Raw genomic sequence first — 19535 nt, 5'->3', positions numbered from 1 at the left:
CTGGTTGGCAATGATGCCAGTTATATATACTATTATATATAATAATTTTACTGTCATCAGCAAAATAAAAATGTACACACTTAAGACAGTATGGAAGAAAATGGTCCATACACTCTTGGGGCAAAAACTTGAGAAGTAGCTCAGTACATAAAGGTGGTTCATGAGGGTCCACTGGAACCCTAATAACACGCTTGTCACCAGGCATATTGGCAAATCTATCAGCGACATTCAGTAAGTATTTAATAAATGGTGAGTGAAAACCAGTCTTACTGGAGTAGATGCCAAGTCTAGAAAAAAAGGCCATTTGGTAAACATCCTAGGATGCAAGATGAGTATTTCTTAGCAACAACGGCTTAACATACACCCAGAACATAAATACACACGGAACACACACACACACATTGAAGACAGATGCTTGAAGTCAAGTTAGGCCTTCATGCTGAATTTCCAAAATGCCATCCTTTCTTATCCATTCTTCGCTGGCACAGACCAAATTCTACTTCTCTTGTGATGCCCTCCTCAGTCTTCTGTGCCACTGAAGCAGCCCTAACTGCATTCAGTTCCAGTGCTACTGAGTTCCAATGGGTATAACCTATTCCCTCATCTATATTTTAAGGAATATAGGAATTTTCTGTCTCCGTGAGCACTAGCATACTGCTGTACCTATTATGGTTCCTTGATACGTGTTGAAAGAATGCCTAAAAGCCCTACCCTGTACATCATGCAAATATCAACAGCACGTACTACGAATCAGGAAGCTAAGACCCTGGAGAACAGACAGCTCTACGTGGAGCCAGGTTCCCTAACGCAATTTAGCCGGTCATGTTACAGAGTCAGTCTTAAGACAGGTGCACTTCTTGCTTGTGCATTTAAGAAACTGAGAACAAGTGCTATGGTGTTGAGCTTCCCCAGTTTGGCACCTTCTACAAATACCACTGAAGGATAAGGGCTGTTCTCACCTTCTTTATTTATGTGATCTGACCCGTATTATACAGAGAAAACTTATGATACGAGATTATGAAAGCCAAAAAATAATGTGAGCTTGGGGTTAGAACTCACTTTCTCCAAGGTGCGCTGGGCATTGAGTACCTCGATACCAGTATGAAAAACCGTGCTGTTTTCTTTTCCAAGAAACACAAACTATTTAATTGGATATGTACTTTAAAAAGGAGAAAAACTCATTTAGAAATGACCTACTTCATTCTTATGAAAGGATTTAAATGTGTTTCAAAATTTGGCCCTAGAGCTATTCATTTCTTAGTCTAAGGTGATTTTAATTTTTTAATTTCTGACAGTCGTGTGTTACAAGTGTGACCTACAGGTTGAACTCCTCTTGGCCTGAATTTTATATTTAAGCTGCTCAGGGTGTTTAAAACCAAGAGCTGAGAATTTCCTATGGTACTTCTCATCAAGCACCTAACTCAGGGGCACAACCAGGCAGAAATAATACAATAGCCACATTAACTAGGGAGGGAAACACAAAATATTTTCCTAAGATGATTGAGACAGGGGTGAAAGCTAACACCAAACACAAAAACAGGAAATTTTATGTACACCTAATACATAAAATCAACTAATTTCAAAGAAAGTTTGAAACAAACAAACGACGCCCCCTTCGCCGCTACCCAGGGCAGTAGATTTTTCTTTGATTCTGGTTTCTGAAAGGAATCTGCATGAAGGACTCCTCCCCTGGGTGATGGCTGGCTGTCCCTCTGTATTTTAGCAGAGGATGCCAGAGACAATTTAAATTATTCACTTTGCTTTTCCATATTACAGCATATATCTTCATGAATGAAACCACACGGACAACTTGATATTAAAAAAAAAAAAAAAGGAGTGGGGACCTGCCAGTAACCAATAGTTGAAACAGAAATATATGGTCAGAAGATCAACGTACATGAAAGAGAACAGAGACACCACAGAATCTTAGGGGAAAGAGTGCAGTGGGGCTCTGTGTGGCTCCCATTCTGATTCCACCCCTCAAATGGTTTCTTATTTAGAAAGAGATTCTAATGACATTAATGGCTGAATAGTTATAAGGCCAGAACAATGTTGACATGGCAAATTGACATCAAATATTCCACTCGGTACTCTAGAGCCTGCCAAAATCTTCTGTAGATGAAGATACCTCTAGATGTAGCCTTCACGTGTAAGTCAGGACACCTCCCCACGCAGAATGGATGGGACACAGAGATGCCCTGCCCTGCCCACCCACCACTGTCTGTGATTCTGGATGGGGAGCGTTGAGTCCGACAGGGCTTACAATTCCTCTTTTTCAAGGGTCCCCAGGATAAAGTTTAACATGTTTGGAAGGAGTCGGGTGGCTTGGAACTCAATGAAGGCCTGCCTCCCTAACAGGGGGAACAATTCGATTATTCTGGTTATGGAAGATAAAAGATAGCACTGGAACACTTCCTTCCAGAGAAATCAGAAATCAACTATGACTCTCCGAGTTTAAAAATATTTTTCTATTGCATTTGTTCATTGTTCTGGTAATGAAATTCTGACCTAGGGAATGGGTTTCAGTTACTGTATTTGACTGGGAGAAAAGAAATAGATGACTGTGGACTTCCTCTTTCTCTCTCTCTCTTTTTTTTTAAGCTTGGGCTCTACGTTACTGTCACTAGATTTAGCTGTTGAAGCTTTTAAGGCTAATGGTGGCTGTAATGTACCAAACACTACAAGTACAAGAGAGAATAAGAGCGGAAATTAATTTAGCTCTCCATTTGTCAAGATGCAGTCTGGAGGAGTTTTTAGGAGCCAATCTAAATCCAGGGGATAGCCTGGACCTTTAAATTGGGACACAGAATCATTCAGCTCCATAACCTTTAATCTGTTTGAAGAAAGGAGCAAATGTTAAATTCTACAAGTGTACTTTCTGGGCAAGATAAATATATATAAGACGGCTTGTTAAGACACAGTAAGCCTGGAAGATCACATCCATTAAGGCAACGGATTGGACAAGGTTGTTTCGGGGGCAATTTCAGTTTAACTACTGTTGGGTGTGCCAGTGAGAATCTGGGCGTTCATCACTGCAAATGCATTCTGGGTGTCGAGAGGGTTCGACAGCTCACATCAAGAGGCCAAAGGGCATCCATGAGATCATCTCACATTACCTTGAGCTGAGATGCCAGGAGGAGAGAAATAGGGGCAGACAAGTCCCTACAGATGTATCTGTGGTGTGGACAGAAATATAGCACTGTTTGTTTTTATAATTTCCTCTTAAACCGAGTCTCCGCGGTCGGAACTCTGATAACAGTGAGGCGTAGCTGTTGGAGGACACGAGATTAGCTTTAGTCTGGAGTGAAAGATTAAGAGCTGTGAACTGAGGCGCCTCTGCTGAGCTGCTGAGATTGACTGTGAAGGGGGATGAGGTCAGGAAGTGTTAAGAAAGGTCCTTAAAAAAAAAAAAAAACAACCTAAGCTAGTGAGAGGCCAGCCAAAATGAAAAGTGCTGTTCCGTATTAAAGAGAAACGTGGCATTTTATATCGAATGAATAAAGGGCTCGACTGGCTTCAAGTGGAAACCTGGCTAGCGAGCTGCACAGATGGAACCTTCCACAAGGAGAGGTAATAAAGTCAGGCTCACACCCGGGCAACTTCTGCAAAGACAAAACAGACTACTGAAGGGTTTTCTTAGAGGGTTTGCATGTGCAGGGCAGTGGTGAGTGGGGGATGTAATTTACACTGACCTTCAAAGGAACATTCACAGGAAACTTTTCGGAAACCCGGTAACAGGAGCTCAAGCCTAATTTGTTATACCACCTGAATAAGACAGAAGACATCCTGAAAGGTAAATCCCTGGTTCGTGGCCTGGACAGCTGTGAGTGTGGTTGCTCTGGACATCAGCGTGAGGAAGCAGCATCTTCGCTGTGCTCATTAACGATACAGAAAGTGGGAGGAGTCGACACTAACAAACCGAGTTTACTTACGAAGCGGGAGGAACTAACAGAAAACTAAACCGGAAATACACACAGACAAGACTTCAGGAAGCAGCCTGGATGGAGCTGAGTTTAGAGACACACAGACCAACTGATGGATTTTCAGAAGGTTTTAAATGAAGTGCAGGCACTGATGTTTGCACAAACACCATTCAGAGCAACCCCCGCTAGCAGCTTACTCAATAGGCCTCTTGGTTCCACTGTCATGGCTAGAAAGGTGAGGAGAACTGAAATCAGACAATCTGTTGCTCTGCTTCAGGGACTGACGAGGCCTGCTCTTTCACTGAACGCTCTGAATTCACGTCGCGACTATCTTCCTGCCTCCTGTGAACACTCGTGCCCCAGAAAATCAGCGTAAAGGATGGCTGCTGTGTCGAGGGTGGTAAAGAGGGTGGTAAAGAGGGTAATGATGAGTCAAATACGCGGTGCTTTTAAAGAAGTCCAGTGATGGGACTGCACACTATGGCACATGGCTCAGAGGGACCTTGCAGTCGCGGGCGATAACAAGATAAAACGGAAGTTATTTTTTAGATTTTTTTTCTCATTGAATAATTACTTTTTTGTGTTTCTGTGGTAGGGCACCTATAGACAGTGGATGGGCAAGGCCTTACCTAAGGAAACCTTGCAATCTAGTTGACATGATGCAGCCATGATCTTCCCCACCTCGGGAGGCAGAGAAAACTCCAAGGCTCCCGGACAAGCAACATCAAGCAATAGGAGAGCTGCTGGGTACCAGGGAGGGGCTGGAGGGCACGCCTCCTCCCTCAGTGATGGTCAGAAATAGGAGACGCTGAAACTCATTTTGCATAATAAGAGTTTCAGACAGTCCAAAGAGGTAACCCACAGAGTTACAACCACTGTGGCTGCCTCTCCCACTCCTCCAACCTTTAACTGAGGGCTGCGAGGAGTATGTGGGTGCCTGGCATGGAAAAGGCAGTGATTCTGTCCGATCTCCTGTGACGACCCAGGCAACACGCTGTCAGCAAGGACTCTCCGGGGCTGGAAGGAGGATGCACTTAGGAACACGGCCCATGCGGGCCTGTGGAAGGGTGTGTATTTTCCTTCATGTGGATCAAGATGAAATTCAGACAAGGAGAAGCTCCAAAGCCAGAATACTTACCATTTTGTCAACCACGACTAAGCATGAGCTATCCACGTGTGTCTAACAGCCGGGCTGCCATTTTCTCTAACATTTTGCTTTGAATGGGGATGCTAACCAAAGAATTCTGCAAAATATCTGCTCTACTCTTAAATGTTTGGATGTTAAAGGTTTTCTGAGGCCCCTCAGTTCAACGGGAGAACATAGTACCTAATGTCTTTGAAGTTCCGAAATAAAGGAACAATGAAAGTCCAAAGACTCAAAGGGAACTTCTTAGGCTCCCTTCTCATACATACCAGAAAGACAATACACATTCAGGACATTTCCAATGGCAATGAAGGTACCATACCTGTGATGATGGTAAGGATGGTGGTGGAGGTGGTGGTGGTGGTGGTGGTGGTGGTGGTGGTGGTTGTTGTGGGAGGAGGGATAGTTGTGGGGGGATCTGGATAAAAAAAAAAAGGAAAATCAAACCCACAATGCTGAACACAACAATGAGCAGTAATGACGAAACAGAGGCATGAAGACACTGAGATGTTTGTTTGATGAGTTCCCTCTTTAAAACCAAAAGTTTTCTCTCCCCCTACTCAACAAAGGTTTATGTCTTGTAGTTCTACCCCCAAGCCTTATTTGGAAGAGCTAAGAAAAGAAGAAAGGAGGTCTGTATTAACGAAGTGAATTAGGGATGGGGAGATGTAGAGAAGCGAGGAAAAACCAACACATGGGACACGCCCCCACCCCCATGCGATTTCAAAGGTGAGGTTAGACCAACTCGGCACCCGAGAGGGTATGATGGTTGTCACTCTGTTTTATATGTTTACCGGTGGGAGAGAGGAGATGGCGCTGCTCTATCTAAAGGGCTCCTATCAGCCAAGGAAGAAAGTGCTCTTGCCTCTTGCTCTCTGACTGTTAACTTCATTATTCTCCATCAATACATCCCAGCAGGAAGTAAAACTACTTCTATACTTGTAATAAATACAAAGAAGAGAGAATGTCACCGCTAAATATCAAGTTCCAGGCATGTGAGATTTTACTGAGATTTTCGTTTTTAAAAGTCAATAAATTGTACAACTTATAAATATTAATGAGTTAGTTGCCTTTGCTCAAGCCTGACCTAGGCGGATGACAGTGATAAAACTGAAGGAACGTTTTCCATCTTGTAAACCAGAGAACTAAATAGAAACCAGGCTTGACCCTCAAAGCCAGGAATCCGATAGGGAACCTTCTGTCAGGTGTGTAGGATACACTGTATATTCTTCTCTCATCTCAAAAATTATTGGGGGGAAAAGGGAAGGCAAATATGAAAGAGGGAAAAAAAAATCCTAAGCCCAAATGATCAAACTGAATGTGTTGAACTGTCAGCAAGACTTTGAACTAAGCAATCATTCTGCTACAATGCAGCATACGATGATTTGAAGGCTTTTGATTTTAAATTTTGTCTAAAGCACATCAACTTTTTCTCCCTGACACATCTGGTGTCCTTTTATCTCCAAGTGAGCTCTCAGATTGTCTAATTAATACATCCAAACTTTAATTATACACTGTACCTTTATTGGGTTTGGCACAGCTTCCGGGAAGTTTACGACATTATTCACTGGAGCTTGGTGGATAAGGTCTGCTTAAAAGATTCCTACCACTGATCAGTAATCTGAGTTTTGAATTTTCCCCACAAACTTCTCTTACCCATATACAATTGTATGCATTTGATAGGGAAAAATCAACAGCAAACTGGTCTCTTTTTGGGGAGACTCTTGATTTAAGCTGGGGATGTAAGCAGTTTAAACTACTATTTAAAGCAGCCTCACCCATGAGTCCAAAACGGAATCCATTAAAAAAAAAATCTTATTCTCCTCCAAGAAGTAGATGTGATTAAATTAGTAAGTTCAAACTCTCTTTTTTGATGAAGAATGGGCAGTATGCTCCCGTCTTGCTCCTTGGATACCATTTTATGGAGGCCACAGGTGGGGAAGCAGGCTTGCTGCAGGTGGGGACACAGGTGAGCGATGGCACTGGCCCCTGAAGACATCCCGCTCCCTCCACTCCCCAGCTCAGTGGTCCCCAGGAATGAGGCTGCTGCTCAGCACATGGGCCACTAGTGTGGTTTTTCTATTCTGGTTCACTTACAATCCTTATCACTGAAAAGGAATGTCTGGACCTGGGAGACTTCCCCTGATACACTATAATGCCATTTCTGTACCAATTTCTAAGTATTGGGCCAAACTGTGTGATGTCCACGATACCATCAAAGTGCACGTGAAGATGATTTGAAATTATGATGATGAATAAGGGGGAGACTAACCAGGGCAGAGACTGCAGGAAAAAGGTCACTAGTCCCTTTCGTTTTGTGAAAATCACAGACTTTCAATTATTTTCATCACTACCAGCTTATCTTGTCCTTCACATGTGGCTCAAGTGAACTAAATGAATTAGATTTTGTTACCAGGTAGAACCTCAATGCTTAGATCATTTCTAGCAATAAGAGTCATGTGAGGTCGCCAGTTAAGAAAATAAGAGTCAGAGCTCATAAGCTGTGTTTGACACAGAGGCTAAAAGAACAAAACCAACGGGGGCTCAGGCACTAACCAGAGATTCCCCAAGTATAGAAGTTACTTCCAGAGAAATTAAACATTTTAAAGGCATGTTAACTCTTAGTTCGTAAAGAACTTTGAAAGCTGCTGCTGAAGTCTAATGAATTGGCTTTGAAAAGAAATCCTACTCACCACCTTCTCAAATTGTGAGAATATTTTATCAATAGACTAGCAAAACCTCAGGTTAGTAGTCTAGCCTGCCATCCCAAGCATTACTGCTAACACAGATCAAGGGAGCGAGGCTGTATATCGTGGATCCAGCAAACCCCTACCAGGCACAGCGCACCATCTTGGGTTGGGGAGATATGTGTATGCACATGTTTCTTGGCTTTCAAATAATGCACAGTGGCCCCGTGAGTTAATTCCAAAAGAACAGTCTTATATTGGAGGGAACTGTTCTATGGAGAAGCAATGAAAAGAAAAGGAACTACAAGAGAAAGACACACCTTTCTCTGTAGATTCTGAAGTCAAAGTATCTTGGCTCTGGAACGTATTTAGTAACCTTGGGAACTTGGGACCTTTCTAAGCTTCCTTCTGTCATCTGTAAAATGGGCTGATGATAATGCTTGCCTCATGGAGATGAGAGGAGATCATGCATGGAATGAAGTGAGCAAGCCCTCAGTAGATGCTAGCCAGAAGCTAGGATCCAAAATTATTCAAATATATCTGTCCATCAAATCCACAAAATGTTTCTCATCTTGAGATGTCAGACCAGGAGTTACAACAAATCAAAATTGTTTTTCCAGGTAACTTAGCTTTCTGAATCAAGGAAGCATATAATAGACTGGCAGAAATTTGTCACTGCTTTTTATAATCTGCCATTTGTAAAAAGCGCTGAATGGAAGTCTGTAAACTTGGATAATAGCAATGTAGGGGCCTCACATGGAACTCAAACCCTGATGTTAAGAGAGCAGGAGGGACGTAGGAGCAAAAGGGCTGAGAACGGGGCACGCAGCACCTCCTCGCACCTACACAGATGGCCATTCCCTCACTCTGATCTCCTTAGCAACTGGGGAGAATGATTGCTATTATGTGTAGACCACAGATGACATGGGAAGTGTGCAAAGAACACACCTCAGATGTCTACACACAAAGTGATTAGATGTGAGCCTTTAATTTTGCATTATGCTAAGGAAAAGTAAAACCCAGGTATAGGCTAAGGATTATATTTTCATATCCACATAGATATGGTATAAAGCATGTTTCCATTTCATCAGTAAAATTGCTATTCCTGTATTTTTCACAGGGAAAGTGGCCAGGTTCTAAGATGTTATGGTATAAGTACCCCATGTATACGTTTATGTGTGTATATATATATGTGCAGAGTCACATACAATTATACTTGGATCATTTACACTGCTAACATGAGGAAAGAAATGCACACACGTTCATAAGATTTACAAGATACTGAAACTATCATGCCTCGAGTTACTCATTCTGTGTCATGTCAGCTCATGACTATTTTTCCTGGCGTGAAACTAACTAAGAGATTCAATTGGACAGAAGAGACTCAATTTATCATCGTAAGGCTACAGAGGCAGTGCACCCCTCCACTAAATAGAGAATATTTACCAGACACAAAATTGACAGTATGCTACAAATGGGAAGTAAGTTTAAAATGGCTGGCCCAAATAGATGCACAATACATATCTGTTGATAAGAGAGTGCAATTCATGATAATGTGCTTTAATAATCTGTAAAAAGATACCAGGAAAACAGACAAATAAAATTAAAAAAACCCTTTTGTCTAAAGCAGCAGCTAGAGGTGCTTAACGTAGCTACCAAGGATGTTATATTTTTTCCAAGTATTTACTGGCTTGCAACATCTGGAATGTAATAGCTTCATGCTGAAAATAGGATAGTTCTGCTCATCAAAGCAGGAGAAAGGCTGGCCCAGGTATCATCGGAAATACCACTGGGGATAGACTTTCTGAGCTGAAAAGCCACTAATTGGTAAGGCGGAATTTCGCAGTCATTATTTCTCACATAATCTCCATAGCCGGGGCTTGAGGACAGAGCTGCCCTACTCAGCGTGAGCAGAGCATGGGATCTCGTGGGGAATCCCCACGACTAGACGGTGAGAAGGAAAGGCGCTGTCCTCCGGGTGGAGGTGCTGAACGCCACCTCAGGCCAGGCTCGTTTCATCGCTGGAGGAAACAAACTGGTTTTTTGGTTTTCAACTTGACCAAAAGCTCTGGGCATGAATCACCAGCAGCAGCTACATTGTGAATGAGCTGAATGGAAGAGGGCTTCACCTTCTCACGTACCGTATACATACAGCATATAATCCGAATGAGCTTTCCCCACTATGTTGGAAGCCTCGCAGCGGTAGGTACCATTATCTGTTTTGTTTAGGTTATTGATGAACAGGTTAGGCCCCGACAGGACGGCGTGTTGAGGCATTTCATCATCGACTCTCACCCAAGTTACCATCAACGGCCTGCAGAGGAGAGGGAGAGAGATCGGCAGCATTATTATTTCCCACCAAGACGTCTGCGTCAAACTTCTCAACCACGCAGTAAATGAATCACATGCAGGGTGACACAATTAAAGAGGACCGACTGGAGATATTTTAAGTTCACAGAATTACAACTGTGAAGGCGCCACAAATCTGTTTGGAATATCATTAAAAAAAATTATCAGGTGTTGAAAAACTTTCAACAGACCACAAGCAGGAATCTCATTATTTCCAATTCATCTTCAACAAATCAGCAAATAAACCAATGTGCCCTATTTTTATGCCCTGCTGTGTGGCTTCACACCAATTCAGACAGGACAGAGCTCACCTATTGTTAATCATCTCATTAATTAGGGGGAAAAAATCAAATCCTTGGCTAGTGATTCATGCATTAATCTCATGGTTACTAACACACCAAGATCCTTGCTTAGAAAGCCACTTGTGATATTTAAGTGGATTTCAAGTTTTGCAAAAAAGGAATGGACTTTACATCTGAATAGTGCTTTCTCTGGCCTCTGCTGTTTGAAAAATCACCTCTTTTCATTCTGGAAAGATGCAATCACTTCCTCTCCCCTTATCCCTTACCCATAACCCCACCTCTTCCAGCTCAAGATGCCACCGTATCCTCTGATGCCCCAACCCACTTAATCTATATGTTCCTTGGCAAAATGCCTTCCTTCCCTGTCTCTCCAAGGTCTGTAGGCCATTCCCCATCTCCCCTGTGTGTGCACCTGCCGGCCCTCAGTTCGAGGGACCAGCTCTCAGGGTAATGGCTGTGGAGGGACTGCACCTCCACGTGGACTTCTAGGGTCCTACGGCACTTGCTTATCAGAAAGGAGTTTGTTTTAGTGATTTAAAGGCCATGTTTGTATCCATCAGGAAAAAGTGAATTTCATAAGATGCTCCAGTGCCCAAACTGCATGCCACACACAGGATCTTTTCAAACTCACTGAATTTCTAATTTCAGCTCTTCAGGGCGGCTCCTTCAATCCACTATGGAATCGAGGCCACCTAGGACTAGGCCTGAACATTTCCTTTTGAAAGAAAGGGCCACAGAGATGCCAGCGTAAAAGTAGCTTCCTTTAGGAACCGTGTTGTGACCCAAGACCCCTACTTCAATAAAGAACGGATACTCAACAGAGCCCTGTCAAGTAGCATTCCAGTTTTCAAATGGGATGTGAAGTCACAATTTTTCTTTAATTACACATGGGTTTGTCACAACCCAGTAAATTATTTAAAAATTAGTCCTGCAAATGTCCACCTTGTAGGCAATGGCTAATAGGACCAAAGGCCGTCAGACCTCTGGTCCTGCCGCTTGACAGCTGAAACCATCAGTGGGGTAAGTGCAGAGAATATTCACCACATTTAATGGCATGTTAAATTACCATTTTTATTGTATGCAATTTCTTGAGAAAATAAATAGGTGATATGCTAGAAGGCCGAGTACCACGTGTTGCTCATACAACCAGGGACCCGGTCCTATTTGAGAGGAACAAACACTCTCTCTGGCATAAATGTCCTGAAGGAAACATGTAATTTACTGGCCCTACAGCACATTCAATTGAACACAGTACCTTCTTCAGAGGGAAAAAAAAAAGCACGGAAACAAACTACAGGTTAGCAAGCCACAGTCTGTAAATGTGGTTAACGTGGCTGAATGTGCTATTGCATGTGGCAAGGGGATGGCGACAGGTTTTTTTTTGCCACCGGATTGTTTTGAAGGAAAGAGGCTAACAGGGGTGGAATTCAAACAGGTTACACAAAGAAAGAGCTGAGTCTTTTGCAGAGTTCAAAAGAGAAGACGGCTCTGCTAAAGCTGGAAGCGCTTAAAATCAAGTCACTTGGAAACACCCGAGGAAAAGCAAATCAGAACCGAGACCACCTCCTCCTTCCCAAAGGTGATCTTTACAGCTCTGAACGGTTATTATAGAGAGAAGCAAATTCTTGCCCCTGGAGAAGTGCGCACAAAGTAGGGAGGGCTGACGTGGGAAGAGAGCCCACGGCAGCCAGGCTCCCTGCGGCTCTGTGTTCCCCATCACCGAGCATCGCTTAGCTGTAATAGGGAGAATTCTTTCCAAAGACTTTGGGGAAGCTTTGTTAAGATGCTCCGGGGTCCTTGTATGAAAACTGTGATAAGGATGCTGGTTAGCAAAACTCTGAGAGGGGAAAAAAAAATCACAGTACAGGGACAGCAGAGGGAGCTCAATGCTGTTTTTTGTTGGGGCCACTAGGAGTCTGAGCGCTCCCAATGCCCACATGGACCTGTGGTTCCATGTGATGAGTCCACGGATTGTTTTTTTCCCTCAGAAACAGGTAAAAACACTTTTCACTCATATTAGGAAGATGAAAGGATTCCCTCTTCCTCCCCAAACTAAACTGAGTAATAGCTAACGTGGTACCACCACGTGGCTTGGGCGCTGTCTTATGGAGATAACATATGTGGTTTCCCTAATTCGCTTTCATTCATTTAGCAGGAGCAAGTGAATTAGCTTTTTCATACTTGTCAATAAAATAAGAGTGTTCCAATAAAATAAGAGTTAGTTCTTTTCTCTTATGCAGTAGTATGTATATGTTCCTTGAGAAAAATTCCAGAACCATTCCTTACTAATGAAAATATTTCTAGGAGTCACTTTTCCTTGAGAGAAGAGGAAAAATGAAAGTCAGGGCAAATTCATTGGCCTACAGCTGGCCCTAAACACAGTGGCTTAATTTAAGCCTGAAAACCATCTTTCCAGCAGCTTAGACATTAACACAGAAGGTAGCAGATATATCATTAGACTATGGGCCCGCTAAAAATTTATTAGGATTATTTTGTGTGTGTGAGAGAAAACAGTGCTGACAATCATGTTGATGATAATAAAATAGAATTAGCTGAGATTTCAGTCTGAGCTGGCATTTCATTTTTCTCCTGATCCTCACCCTTAAGGACCAGAGATTATTCGTTTCCCTTTTCACGGGATATTCTTTTATTTCCTGAAAGCGCTTCCATCCTTGACAGCAGGAGACAGGTGACAAGCCAATGAGTTGTGAACGCACATCTCTGCGTTGTGACATTTACTGCTCACGACCCTCTGCCAACCTTGGCCTTCGGAACTTACTGGGGCTTCCCGATGGCTTCACATGTTAACTCAAGCGCGTCCCCTTCCCGGGTTAGGCCTTGTAGAGGATAAGTCATCTGAATATGCACTTGCGGCTTATCTGTGTGACAACAACACAAAGTATAATGTTTAGCAAATGATATCATCAGGCAGAACCAGACACACGCGCTGTCACAAACCCCACACCGGCAGCACTCACTCTCCCCCCATCCTCCTGCCTTCAGTAACATCCTTCTAATTAGTTAGTAATCCTGGCATTTGCTCAAATTAAATTGACTAATAACTCTAAGGAGCGAACCACGAACAGATAAGAGATTCATAAGCCAACTGTGCCACATCAAACATTTCCTGTGAAATACATTTTGTTACATTGAAGTTTATCTCCAGACTCACTCAAGCTAAAGGAAACTCATTTGCCTTCATGCTGAGGTGAAGCCACAGATATATGTGGTGCTCAGAATTGATACATTTTATCACAGATCCTATACTACTATGTGACAATATGTTGTGACACTGCATATTGTTTGCCTCTTCTGTGCTCTTGTGTTCCAGTGGGAGAGGCAAAACTCCTGAATTCCACTCAAATGGCTCTAAGAATAAAGAACTGGGAGGTTCTGGATGCCTTTAATGAAACTCCATGATGTCAAAACGTAAACATAGAAGAAGGAAGGAAGGAAACTGACAGTTACTGAGAGCCGACTATCGTCGCAATCATCACTGGTGGTGGAAGGAGCCTAGTTATAAGGATGAGAACATTGGGACCCAGAGAATGATGTAGGTCGTCCAAGGTCACAGAGATAACATAAAGAGAGACAGCCCCATGAAATGTACGTCGGGAGGGATTTCTGATTCAAAACCACATTTCCCAATGGCAATTCATAATTAAAACCAAGAATACCAAGTATGGCTTCCTAATGCAGCAAAGTACTTAGGTATTCCTAAGTGATGTATTCCTCAGTGTAAGTGAATATCTTAGTGATGGAGATCTTATTTCCACTATTTAAAAACTGTGTTTGTGAGTTTGTGGGGGTGTGGGAATGAAAGAGGAAGGCTAGGAGGTACAGGGGTTGGGGTGCTGGAATTAACTAAGATGCACACACAAATACATTTACAAATAAAACCTCAGTGGAATTGGGAGATTTTTTTTTTTCTCCTCTGCTGAATTAACAAGCTATCAGTCCCTAAATCAGTTTTCTCAGTTAATTCTGCGGCTCTGTAAATGTATATTTTTTGGAAAGGTACCCAAGAGGTAATAAAGGTGAAAGGGCAGGACGTCAGTTGGCTGAAAGGTCAAAATAATTTCCATAACTTTACTTTCTCGGACAATCCCACCCCCTAAACAATAGCCCCTTGGCCTTTCACAAGCAATGGTTAGTTCATTAAATATATTCACCCTATGGAAAAAGTGAGCAAAGAGCGATACGGATTCACGCCACGGAATAACAGAGCAAAAAGCAATTCGGCAGGGCTCAGCGATCTCAACCTGTACACTGCCAAATAAGTTGCACAAGGTCCTCTCTAGGGACAGCTGCTTTCTGGATGTATTTTTATAGTCGTGTTCCTAGCACTGGAGCTTCCTCTTATGTCTCTGAAAACCACGTGGCATTCAAAACCTTTTAAGAGAGGCTTCTTGCACATCAGTGTGCACTGCACACTGAATTGGTGATGCTTTCTAAGGAGTTAAGTCACTTGCCAGAGAACATAAGTTAACAGGCCCGACAGCTCCAGCTGACCCCTGCAAGTAACACGGTTCTATTCTTGGACTTGTGGACAAAGGAAATGTCTAACAGCAAGATGGCGTGGGGGTCTCCAGATACTGATAACTGGGTTGGGAAGGAGGTCGTTAAAAAGAGGCAGAGACGCTCGTAAAGGGTAGACAGGATGATCTTGCATGAGAGCTGGCTGCTGGCCTAGAGCTGCAGACGCTCTCGTTGGCTGAATACAACCACTGGGTGACATTCGCGGGTCTGGTTTTTTTTTTTTTTTTTTTTTGGGTGGTATAACACACATGCACACAGAGCTAGTTGGTAAAGTTTAAAAGATACCCCAAAAGGTACAAAATAAATAAATACATAAATAATAGGTAAAGGTTATGCCACTGAAAATACAGACAACAAAACACCGGCTCCCTTAGAGTTCCTACCCAGAAAAAGCAGCACTTAGGAGTTCCTGGTGAGTGGAACCTCTGTCGCTCTTACCCAGGGAACCGTTCTGGGCGAGGCTAAATTTAAAGCCCCAGATTTGGGCTGAAATGTAACATTTGCTTATAGGTTAATCTCTGATCCACGGAAGGTCTGCATTTTCCATGCACTGCTGACTTTGACCCATTAACTAAGGGGAAGCAGAATGCTTGCTGGTCTATGTAGAAGGTTTTTTTTTGGTCCTTTTTTTTCTTTGTGTAATTTACAAGCAAACAGAGAGAGTGTATTTTTCAGCACAGCTCACTAAGGGTTTTTTCATGCTCAACTTCCATTAATAATAAAGACAGTGCTGAAAATCTATCCGCCCTGCCTTTTCAGTACCACTGAGCTTGTTTTAGTTAAATGCTTTTCACGTTCCTAATGGCTATTTACCAGTTGTCAATTACTCACATAAATTGGGAAGACTAAGCGAAGGGCTTGCTGTACCTGGAATTTACGTTAAAAAAAAATCATATACTGAGCCATAGGAAGTACACCCTCAATTTTGATAACTGATTTTCCCAATTTACTCTTTCGGTTTCTGGAGAAACATCTACCATCTACTTATGGGTACAGCTGCCACAGTTACCTTAATAGCTGGCTGGAAAGGTAAACATTAATTTTGCTTGTATTATGCAGAAAAATGCCCTCCTCTGGTGACATGTGCAGTATTTGCAGGCATATGATTCGACTGTGGGCAGCTGAGCTATCTTCACGCCCAGCCTAGGCGCCAAACAGAGGGTCTATGTGCCAAGATCCATCTCTGGGTAAAGGAAACTTAAAAACCAAATTCGATTCTCCCTCCTTCGCCCTGAAAGAGGAACTCGAGTATTCTCAACAGGTGCAATAGAAGCCCTGGGACCCCACTGGCACCTCTAGAATCCAGGGATTCAATTTTCCCAGGAAGATCCTGAATATAAGGCGCATATGTCAAAATATTGAACAACCCATGTGGCTGACTGAATAGCCCAGAGCTTACCACTTATATTTTAATTATGTTCATAAATCAAATATTATAACCCACCGAATCTTTTCTGAAACAGAACCAAACTCCAAGATTTATTTTTAAGTAATGAGGTAAGGCCCAGGATGTTTTCTGGGTGATCGTTTTATGCCTTGGTTGGTGTTGGAAGGCACAAGGCCAGGTGACACTTTCTACCCAAGTGCAGTCACTGCCCAGAAATTTATCACTCAGAGTGGCTTCATGTCATTATAAAATGGAACTGCTATACAAAAATAAGAAGAATAGTTCGTTCTGGGCACTCATGGAACATTAGTTATAGAGATGGCATCACCAACAGCCAATCAATTAGGTTGAGGGATCTGAGGTTTTCATAATACACTGTAATTAAACAAACAAAAAAAAACCCGTGAAAGATTTTTAACAAGACTGCTAGAGCAGACAAAATTTGTCCATTCGTCAAAGTCACACAGAGGGTTAAATACCAGGAGGCTTTAGGTCACACTACAGCGGCAACCAATTAAAAAAATAATATTAGAAAGACAGTCTGATTTGATGAGACTCTCTTTAAATGGACTTTGCTCGCTCTATAAAGGGAAAAATATATATAAAAGGAAACTCTTAAAGAGGTTAGAATGGCTTGCTGGCAGATTTCAATTGATTTCATGCCAGCCTGACCTTGCACTACATTCTATGATCTTTTCAGAAGATGAAACTCAAGACGCTGGAACCTGTATGTCACTTTCCCATGTAAATGAAAAGTCACAGTCTTCTTCACACTAACACATCAGGTCTTTAATAACATTTCTTATTGAAAAAGGACTTTGTGGTTTCCTTTTGCCTGGGGTGTCACCCTTCCCAGGTACCAGAGAGGAGGAGAACTGAAGCAAGAGGGAAGGCGCCCTGATACTCCGGCAGGGGGAGGCCTGTCATTCCAGGTGCTCCTGACACTTTCCCTCCCTGGGAGTTTCTCCATCAGGGGATGTGGGCATCAAATGCTCTTTGAGGTGCTGATGGCATGCCGGCCCAAGGACCTGAGGGCAAATCTGCTCCTGCAGGTGCCCGTGGGACACAGGCGCTTCAGTGGCCCTTACTTCGATGTCGCCCAATATTCTGAAACACCAGTTAGAGTGAGACTGGATGCCTGTGGACCAAGTGCTAATTGTTTCAGGCCTACTGGGGAGAAGGCAGGGCAGCGGGGCCCCAGATGTATCAGAACAGCTGGGAGATGGTTTGGGTCAGTGCCTGTGCATTCGGCTGCGGAAGCACTGACTGAAAATCTTTGTCCATCAATGGAGGATTACTGCAGTTTGGAGGAGCACGACAATGCAGAGATAACCCTGAGATCTGGTGAGTAGGAGGGGCTCTTGGAGCCGAAAGCAAGAATCAGCCCCTATAACATGGCCACCTAAATGGCGGGGAGAGAGGACCGCTTTGCTCTGAAGGAGGGCGATGTCTTGTCCCACGAGGTGGTTGGGGCAGGTTAGAGAACAGAGTCACAGCGAGCTCTCAGAGGAGTTAACGAGAACATCTTGCAAAAGGTTTGCTTTCCATTGTCATCATTCATTCATGAACAATTTTCACTGCCGCTTATTTTGTTTGTTCGCAAGGTGAAGGACCTCCTGCTGGCGCATCTGTTGTATAAATCGGAGCACTTAAGCCGCACTTGGAGAGGAGGGCTGAGCTATTGCTAGCGGGATGAGCCAAATCTGGGGGGGCGGCCGTGGGGCCAGAGAGCCCGCGCCACTTTCCACAGTCAAATGCAATTTCCTCTTGCTGCAACTTGTAAGTAGTTTTGTGGATATTGAAATGACTGTTTATCCAACAGAATCAAATTTTATTCTGTGATGTTGTGGCAGAAAGTTGTTTCCAGTGCCTTTTAAGTGGGGTGCACACTCACTATCACACAGCACTCTTCCATATCGTTGAGAAATCCTCAAAATTTGAAAGTGAATGCTGGGTGAGAAAGCCTTCATGGCAGGATTTCCTGCACAAGAGCGTTAGCTCTATAAGAAGAAAATTTCTTGTTTTTTTTTGTATCCCTGGTGCCCAGAACAGTGCCAGTGCTTGGCATGCAGTGGGCATTCCATACAGATTTACCAAGTGAATGAATGAATGAGACAGCAGGGAAAATATTGGGGTATGGACTTCTGGCTCTGCTACAAGAAAAACAAAAACGAAAACAAAACAACAAGCAGCCCAGAATCCATCTTAGCCAAGTTATAAGATAAACCAGGCACGTTAAAATTTTCAAGTGTCTGTTTGAGCATACATCCATTCGAACAGGGCAACCCAAACTGCAAATGCTCCAACAAGAGCTGGGGGAAAGGCTTTTACAGAGAAGACGTGGACGTAAAGCAAAGGAATTATTTGATTGGTTAGCATTTGAGCTGTTGCCTTATCTGGGAAGCCTGGTTAGCTGCTTGTGATTGGCTGTGTTTAAGCTTCACTTCCTGGGAGTCCAGTGACCCTAGATTAGGTTTCAGTTTGTTTATGTAAGTTACCAAGGTATCAGAGTCACCTAATTAGACTGGTCCTACAGCCTCCCTGTTTAATCACTTTAAAAGCCCCCATCGCAAGACATAATTCCCTTTTTCTTTTAGAAGGTCAGTCCGGCTGCCCACGTCTGAGGTTCAGCCCAGGTGTTGTGATTTACATGCTTCCATTTCATTCCACATTTCCTTAGTATTTTTGGGTGTATCTCAAGGTGGTATCTTAAAGGAAATCATAAAAGATGTTGGACCATTCTTTTTTAGATTTTTGAGGTGTTCGCTTCACAACCACTTCAACTTCCACAGAATCAACATTTGATCTTGAGTTAAAAACCATTAAGAGTGCACATGAGAAGCCTACTTTCACCACATAGTATTCAACGTCCACAGCCACAGAGAGACATCTCTCCCAAATACATTAGGTCAGACAGTGAGACACGGGAAGACAGTCCTAGTTAAGACGCCTCTTATCAAGAAGGCAGGGAAGATGGCAAAGGCCTTCTTCCCCAAGAGTCATGTCAGTCAAGTCTTGCTCACAATGTATCTGGCCCAATGTTAACTCGCTGTTTTTTGAGTATTGGTACTCAGCCTCCTGTCCCCTTTGGCACTGCAAAATGCCTCACCAATGCTCTGTAGAGTTAATAGTGTCAGGAACTGAGACCCACCTCTACTCTGTGTTAACACAAAAAATGATACGTTAAAACGTTAGTTTGATTCA

General features: G+C 43.0%; 1 protein-coding gene across 4 annotated transcripts in view; it reads right to left on the bottom strand.

Annotated features, from left to right (window-relative positions):
• CADM1 (cell adhesion molecule 1) overlaps positions 1–19535 on the bottom strand; it is a 315991-nt gene that overhangs the window by 30025 nt on the left and 266431 nt on the right. For 3 of the 4 annotated variants that reach the window (XM_032472547.1, XM_032472548.1, XM_032472549.1), the window contains exons 6-8: positions 13185–13284; positions 9896–10068; positions 5390–5485 (exon numbers count right to left, since the gene is read on the bottom strand). In XM_032472547.1, the coding sequence (XP_032328438.1) occupies positions 5390–5485; positions 9896–10068; positions 13185–13284 (369 nt within the window). The remainder of the gene's footprint in view (positions 1–5389; positions 5486–9895; positions 10069–13184; positions 13285–19535) is intronic. The other variant, XM_032472550.1, reaches the window with a different exon arrangement.

This window comes from Camelus ferus, chromosome 33 (genome assembly GCF_009834535.1).
Source record: "Camelus ferus isolate YT-003-E chromosome 33, BCGSAC_Cfer_1.0, whole genome shotgun sequence".
Classification (NCBI taxonomy): domain Eukaryota; kingdom Metazoa; phylum Chordata; class Mammalia; order Artiodactyla; family Camelidae; genus Camelus; species Camelus ferus.
The sequence above is the reverse complement of the archived record's forward strand: the minus strand, read 5'-3'. Positions and strand labels throughout refer to the sequence as shown.